The sequence below is a fragment of the Sardina pilchardus genome, chromosome 16 (assembly GCF_963854185.1).
Source record: "Sardina pilchardus chromosome 16, fSarPil1.1, whole genome shotgun sequence".
In the NCBI taxonomy this organism is placed as follows: Eukaryota; Metazoa; Chordata; class Actinopteri; order Clupeiformes; family Clupeidae; genus Sardina; species Sardina pilchardus.
In genome coordinates, this window is record NC_085009.1 from 9,059,433 (window position 1) to 9,067,721 (window position 8,289).

The 8,289-nt window shown below is 38.9% G+C and overlaps 1 protein-coding gene across 1 annotated transcript; it reads left to right on the plus strand.

Moving 5' to 3' along the window:
* The first annotated feature begins 2,807 nt into the window (after positions 1 to 2,807).
* LOC134060341 (E3 ubiquitin-protein ligase TRIM21-like) lies at positions 2,808 to 6,988 on the plus strand. The gene is made up of 4 exons (XM_062517013.1): positions 2,808 to 2,998; positions 3,084 to 3,449; positions 4,629 to 4,664; positions 5,390 to 6,988. The coding sequence occupies exons 1-4, from the start codon at positions 2,848 to 2,850 to the stop codon at positions 5,938 to 5,940; spliced, it is 1,104 nt and encodes a 367-aa protein (XP_062372997.1). The 5' UTR covers positions 2,808 to 2,847; the 3' UTR covers positions 5,941 to 6,988.
* The last annotated feature ends 1,301 nt before the right edge of the window (positions 6,989 to 8,289 follow it).

An 8,289-nucleotide genomic window follows, 5' to 3' on the forward strand; every position in this document is an offset into this window, starting at 1 on the left:
ATTGCAGCCTAGCTCACCTGTTACTTTATCTGGTCAATGCGTCTTAAACTCCCAGGGAAGCTTAACCAAATAACTAAATGTTAATAAAAAATATTGAGCTGATTTGTTATAAAAATGGCGAGTAAACCTTGACAACAGCTTAATTTAGATCTTTGTTTAGAACTATGTTCCAAAAGCACACGCCTCCTGTTGATTGTTACTATAGCAACCACAACCTGGTAAAAGTCTCAGCAGAGACTCTAGCCAAAGATCGTATAGTTACTTTATAACCCGTCTCTGCTCTAGCCTTCTAGTCTAGTTCTAGACATTTAAGAATCTTTGGTCTCAGTCATTTTCACAGAACCTGACTGGTGGGCTAGGCTACAATTTAGAGTTTATCCATGTTTGGAGGGCATTCTCTAGAATTATTAATTAGCCTACGTTTGTGTTGCCTACTGCGCAGAGACCAGGCAAACATTTGTTTTTATGTTAGGCTACTGTGTGTAAACAATAGGCTAGTAAAAAAAAGGCTAGGGAACGCATCTTTAGCGCGCGCGCGCACGAGAGAAAGTCAAGTCGAGTCAAGTCCTATTTTATTTATATAGCACATTCAAAAGCAACAGCATTGCACCAAAGTGCTTTAGCCTACATAAAATGAATAAATAATAATTTAAGTAATAATAATAATCATCATCAATAATAGTAACAACAATAATAATAATACAATATTAGACAAAAAAATTGCCATTTAGATTAATGAAACATAATAACTAAAACTAAAAACAAAAAAGAATTAAAGAAAAGTTAAGAAGTTAAAATAACAGTGGAGATAAACAAAAAGGAAACATTTGAGGGAGAGGTGGAGAGGTCAGGGAGTGTTCAAAGCTAGGGAGAAGAGGTAAGTCTTTAAGTTGGATTTAAAGCTTGTAATAGTGGGGCAAGTTTTAACAATATTGGGAAGGCTATTCCAGAGTTGGGGGGCATTGACAGAAAAAGCTCTGTCACCTTTGGATTTAAGAGAAGCAGAAGGAATCGAAAGAAGACATTGTGAGGAAGAACAAAGAGGTCTAGGAGGACAGTAAAGAATTAAGAGATCACAGATATATTGAGGTGCTAAGTCATGTAAGGCTTTATAAGCAAAGAGCAGAATTTTAAATGTGTTCTACAGGTGTTCTACAGGTGTACAACCTATGTTCTACAGGGAACCAGTGAAGTTTAGCCAACACAGGTGTAATGTGGTCATGTTTCTTAGATCCAGTTAGCAATCTTGCTGCAGCATCTGGAGTCTGTGCAGGGTTGATTTAGTTAAAACTACATACAATGAGTTGCAGTAATCAAGTCTAGATGATATGAAGGCATGTATAAGGACTTCTAAATCACTGTAGGAAAGACAGGACTTAAGTTTAGCTATTAGGCCTAATCAAAGCTGGAAAAACCACGCTGACCACGCTGTTAACTTGCTTATTAAAAGTCAAAGAAGAGTCTAGGAAAACACCTAGGTTTTTAACAACACTGTGGTGGTTAACAGACAGAGGGCCAAGAGCCTTGCTAACAGTGTAGAGTTTGATGGTCCAAAAATGATCAATTCTGTTTTATTTTCATTTAACTGTAAAAAATGTCACTGAGACAAAGAAAAAGGTTGCTCAATGAACAGGAATTTTCAGGGGCCACTGGTATACAGTATAAAATTGGGTACCATCCGCATTGCAGTGGTAACGAATATTGTGTCTGTAAAAAATGGGAAGCATATATAAAGAAAATAACAGAGGCCCTAAAATAGAACCCTGGGGGACACCACACTTAATCGGAGCAGATGATGTCAAAGCATTACCTGCACTGAAAAAGATTTATCAGTGAGATAAGATCTGAACCAATTTAATACAGTGCCTTGCAGACCAACTTCAACATTCAGGCATTTTAAAAGGATATTGTGGTCAATAGTGTCAGCAGGCAAGCAGACACACACACACACACACACACACACACCATTATCTCCACCACACACACTCACAGTTTTTGTGGAGATAATGTGCAGGACTGAGTGGCGGTCATATTTTGTACCGCTTTGTTGTACATCTGGTTTAAGCATAAACCGTATACCTCTATATAATAGGGCCTCATTGAAAGCTCTATCACGTGTGTGGATCTAAATTCAGACTGGTCCTTATACTGGATAGAATGGATCAGGGAGGTGGTGGTGGGAGTGAATATGGGGCCACAGTTCATCCAGTTACTGATGGGCTAAACTTGGGCCAATGACTGAAGCTGAAAATGCTTTTTTGTTCATTTCAATATAATGTCTGTATTACTGTAGGTGCTTCATTTCATTGAACAGTCTTTCACTAGTTGCTACTGAGAACATATTGAGCCTGTTGACAAAAATGCTGCCATGCTGTCTGGTTTTCGCCATACTAAGCTCAATCTTTTAAGATTGAACATTAGTCTGGAGAGGCTGCACTTTGTTTCTACTGCACTTCGCGTTGCTTAAGTTTCGCTATCGTCACGTCACCGGCCAATAGCGTGCCAGGACTAGAGTATGGCCCTTTCTGATTGGGGCCAAAAGTTCTGGCAGTAAACAGAGGAGATAGATCTGCTAGTTTCCAGCCTGAGCTGCCGAGCAAAATTCAAGTTCCCCGGAAGTTCAGGCAGAGTTCGTCCAGCAATGCTGCTGAAATTTGTTAAATGACAGATTATTTTTACTCCTCATGGGAAAGGATGCAAGTTCTTTTTGTTTTTCCTTTGCTGTACACACACTTGTGACTTCCTCTTTAGATATTAGACATACAGCATCCTGCAGCACAATTAAACACTCACTGCAGACCAGCAGGTCAACACTCCACATTGATCAGATAGCAGTAAGAAACAAACATGTCTGACGACATTCATGAAGATGCAGATTCTTCCAGTAAAGGACCTGGCTACAAAACAGAAAATATAAATATGAATGCAGTTCCGAAAAGTTCTCAGCAAAGAATGAAGCACAATGAGATTCAGGATCATTCTGGGGGTCAAAATCATCGTAAGTATACAGTATTCTGTTAGTTTCTTTATATTTTATTGTTCTCCGCAAAATATTCTCATATCATATCATATGTTCTCCTCAGGTCCCTACAAACTGGCTGTGGTGTTTCTTGGGCTGCTGTGTGTTCTCCTTTTGGCTGTCATCATAGGAGTGTGCATTAAAATGCAGGAGACAAGACATTTACAGCTTAGCTACAACAACCTGACTGAAGAGAAAAACCAGTTAGAGATCCGTAATGAAAACTTGATTGGAGAGAAGGAACAGTTACAGTTTAGCTACAACAGCCTGACTGAAGAGAAAGGCCAGTTAGTGATCCATAATAACAACTTGATTAGAGAGAATGCACAATTACAGGCAAGAAACACCGCACTGAGTAAAGATCTGGAAACCAACATCAGTGTTATGGCTGGTGAGCGGGATGAACTTCAGTCAGATCTTTCCAATCTCGGTAAGTGCAATTTCCATGCAATTTTGGAAAGAGCGTCAACTTTCTCAGCTCAGCCCATTGTATTTCACATCATCAGTGAATGGAGACTAGCTAGTGTTTCTCAAGGCTAATGTACTGTTTCTGCTTAGTGGAAGGGTCACGTCCTGCCTCATGATACAACAACAGGACATAGTTTCCTTCAAATGTAGCTTCTGGTCGAAACATGTTTCATATTCAAGCCTTGCCTGTAAAAGTTTGCAAGATAGCAGAAGAGAAACATCCCCATAACATAATGTTGCCCCCACCATGCTTCACAGACTAGTAGGTATGATATTTTGGTAACACTTTACTTGACGGGTTCGTTCATAACACATTCATAACAGCTGTCATGAACTGCACATGAAGCATTCATGACTGTTTCATGAAACATGACTCAACATTCATACCAACCCTTTCATGAATGTTGAAGACAAAACGTCAAAAACTTGTCAAAATAAAAGTCCTACAATCGCAAAGCAGCATTGCATCTTTTTTGTTTTAGCCAACCTGGTCATGTCACATCTTAGTCAACGGGGAGGTCCAGTATCCAGGAGAATTTAATCTTTTGTTGGTCTGTTTGTTTATTTCATAATAGTAACCTCTGAAGAATGCATAATTGTCTACACCAATGACTGTATATAGATATATAAAATAGGAATGTCCAACCATTCAGAGGTCCACAGATGGTCAGTAGTTCACTTCCCAGAATAATTCACAACTCGTATAGTAAAGCGACATTTGAAGTAGGCTTCATAAAATATTCATGAGATGTTTAGAAACGCTGGAGAGGATTCACAATACCCTGTATATGGCTTACTAGATTGTTGGACTTTTATTTTGACAAGTTTTCATCATTTTGTCTTAATTCCACATTCATGAAAGTGTTGGTATGAATGTTGAGTCATGTTTCGTGAATCAGCCATGAATGCTTCATGTGCAGTTCATGACAGCTGTTATGAATGTGTTATGAATGAACCCGTCAAGTAAAGTGTTAACGATATTTTTGGGTGGTATACAGTATGTACTGTGTCCCAAACCTGTATGCCCCTGGTCCACTGCATTTGAAAAAGCATCTTTTTATTTGCTCTGCACTTTGTCTTCTCTCTAATCCAACAGAAAATTTGTCTTTGGCTTCATTAATTTATTCTTATTCATTCACAGAATCACATGACATGAAGAGAATTAAAAGTCATGCAGGTACCTTTTAAACTATGACAATAATCACATTTTGTGTTGTTGACTCATGAAACATACTTTTTTCTTTTCTGTAACATAATATATTCTATTAGTGTTAACTCAGGAGTGTGAAGCTTTGTTCTACAATGTTAAAATAATCAGAAGAAGAAAGACCCTTAAAAGAGTGGGTATTTACAAATGTTTAATCGTGTATGAGCAGTGTCTACCTGTTATCAGAAGACAGAGGCGTATGTCTGTCTGTGAATGAGAGATAACTTGTTACAGCACTAGAAATCACTCAAGGTATTAGGCAATCTGGTACCAAACTAAATGTGCTTATCAAACTAAGAAACTCACAGCAAGAGAATGTTTTTTTAATATCACACATTAGGACTAACAGGAAGGCTACACTGGGCACGTGAAGCGTAACTGAAGCGTTCTGTTCGTCACGTTGCGTCTGCTGCAACAATAAGTTTCCACTATGATCAATGGAACTGGCTACACAGACGTGATGGCGCATGCATTAAAATAAGCAACCAGTCTCCTCAAATAATTTTTATACGTTGTGAATGTTACGCGCCCAGTGTCGTCACCCGGTAATGGCAATTTGGAACATGCAGTTTCCAAATTACACTTGTCACAGACAGTTTCTATAAATCATTTCTCACAAATATTTCTCGTAGCATGTATCATTTTGGTTCAGACAAAATATATTTTCAGCGGCCATGTCTTTTTTTCTGTCTTAGTGGATGTGACTCTGGATCCAGACACAGCACAAGCCTCCCTCATCCTGTCTGCTGATGGGAAACAAGTGAGACATGGCGACACACAGCAGAATGTCCCTGACAACCCCAAAAGGTTCAGTCCTGTTGGATGTGTCTTGGGAAAACAGGGGTTTTCCACTGGCAAATTCTACTATGAGGTTCAGGTCAAGGGGAAGACTGGGTGGAGCTTAGGGGTGGCCAGAGAGTCCATTACCAGGAGGGGGAAAATAACTCTGTACCCTGAGAATGGATACTGGACAATATGGCTGCGTAATGGGACTTATGAAGCACTAGATGATCCCTCTGTTCCCCTCTCCCTGAAAGAGAAGCCCCAGAGGGTGGGGGTGTTTGTGGATTATGAGGCAGGTCTGGTCTCCTTTTATGATGCAGACTGTTGGTATCATCTCTACTCTTATGCTAATGTTACCTTCACTGAGAAGCTTTACCCATACTTCTCTCCTTGGCTTAATGATGGAGGTAAGAACTCCGCTCCTCTTATCATCTCCTCAGTTCATATCTGCCCTATCAAGTAATGTATCATGATGGGTGTTTTATAAAGTCAGACTCCAGCAGTTTATTACATACCTTAAACTCTCTATTCAGAAGGTTATTTTTTCATAGAAAATCTTGCTGCTTATTTTGCTTTGCTAATTATTTCTCTTGTAAAATAAACAAGTTATTTCATATGCTAAGCCCTGTTCTTATTTAGAGATCTTATTCAAATTAATCTCAGTGCTTTCATAAACCAATTTGTATTTGCATATGTCCCTGATTATTATCGTATAAATTGTTTTGTGACACAACTCATTTACAGTGCACTGGGTAGGCTACTGAAGGTTGCACAAAATACCCAAGCAGTGCACTCAGGTAATCAAGTAACACCATCTGAGCTTTTAGGTTGAAATCTTGTTAACCACAATGCTAGACAATAATAGAGTGTACTGTATCTGTGTTTTATTTTAGACCATGATTGATAAGCAATAGACATTTTAGAGTAATATATACTGCAGTGGTTTATGCTTGCTTGTATACCGGTACTCAAATCATAGAGTGTATAAATAAGGATTCAGTTGCATTGTTTTAGATATATTTTATACCACATCTTGGTGAATAAATATACAATTTACAATCTGCACTTGGTGGAAAGTTGTTCCCAAATTCTGTTCAACATACATGATCCCCCATTTTTTTTATTTTTTTTTAAGTTTCCCACTTCAAAAGATACAACAATGTATGAATGCATTTCAGTGAGTTTGAAATTAACCAGGATTTCACACTAAAGCTGTGACATTACAAGGCCACTTATTATGACCGCTGTAGTATAGTTATCCATGCCGCTGCTGGCCATTTGGGTGTCCTAAGCAATTGCTTTGCCATTTATGTTATATATTATGAACAAATATCATATCATCATTGCATGTAATATGTTGTTCCTGCATTTTGACATTGTAAACAGTCAGAAGAATGAAAAGCAGTTTGAAGTAAAGCTACTTACTATTAGTGACTGGGCTATCAGTGAAATGGAGGAGTAGGGGGAGGGATGACTTTTGCGAACGCCGGGGCGTGTGGCATAATAAAAAGAAGGCCGGCTTAAATACTCTTGGAGTGGGAGGCGCGGTGAGTTAATTGGTGTCAATCATCCCTAAGGGCTCCTCCCGAACTTTGTTTAGAAAACATAATTAAATTGCACATTTTTTATCTGTTCAAAATGTCCTGTTTGAGCTACATTTAGTTTACTTTTAGGTGGTGGTAATTTGCTAATTCATTTGTTTATTATTATTATGATTATGATTATTATGATTTGCTCACATTAGTATTATGTTTTGTAATATTCTTTGTTTGTAAAATTCAATTGTTTTGATTTATGTTTAGTTTTTGTGCTTAGTCTTACAGTAATCATTTATTTTTGGTTTAGACACCTGGGGGCAGTAATGAGCACAGGTAAAGGTGTGTGTGCGCGTATATAGGTAGGAAGTAGGAAGGAGGCCTGTATTGCACCTGGGTGGTGGGCACATGTTTTTTTACCAGCGCGAGAGATGCTGAGAAATGTTTGCTCTGCTGGAACTAATAAACCAGCCACAAAATGGAATCTAAGCCTGGACATTTGATTCTTGCCTGCGTACATTACTTGCCCAGGGTGCCAGAAGTTGCCGTTTAAGTATTTAATTTAAGTTTAATTTCCCTTTCCCATGTCCCTTGATTTATCATTTTAATACTCATATCAAAGTAAAATGGATAGTCTTGCTTTGTGGAAATGTTTTTTTGTTTTTTTATTGCAAACCACAGTATGTTACAGCCATTCATGTCTGTAGTAATACTGTCAATAAGTAGGCTATTGGGACAGATGACACAATGCTGGCAGCACCACTGAGCAAGAAACAAACATCTCTCCTCCTAGAAGTTCAAATACTGCAATAACATAAAAAAGCTCTGAATTGTTGTAGCCTAATTCAAGCCTATGTAATTCAAACATAGTTCCTCTCTCTCTCTCTCTCTCTCTCTCTCTCACACACACACACACACACACACACACACACCGAATGTGCACGAATGCACACACACTCACTCACACACACACACACAAACACACCCCGAATGCACGCGCGCGCGCGCGCGCACACACACACACACACACACACACACACACACACACACACACACACACACACACACACACACACACACACACACACACACGCAGGCACAAGACAGATAACGCAGGACCTCAGTAATGTCATTCTGTGATACTGGATAATATTCAGAGAAATGGATCTCCTGTTAATATGAAATCGTGATCGGCCACATATCAGGAGTCTTACTGTGTGTGTGTGTTGTGTATTCAGTGCATTTTGGCTTCTGGTTTACAGCCGGGTCCTGTAGTT

Excerpts from the sequence above, each read along its gene's own strand:
- LOC134060341 (XM_062517013.1), top strand. The coding sequence starts at position 2,848 with ATGTCTGACGACATTCATGAAGATGCAGATTCTTCCAGTAAAGGACCT. Across the intron at positions 2,999-3,083 it reads TTCTGGGGGTCAAAATCATC|GTCCCTACAAACTGGCTGTG; the intron begins GTAAGTATACAG and ends TGTTCTCCTCAG. Across the intron at positions 3,450-4,628 it reads GTCAGATCTTTCCAATCTCG|AATCACATGACATGAAGAGA; the intron begins GTAAGTGCAATT and ends ATTCATTCACAG.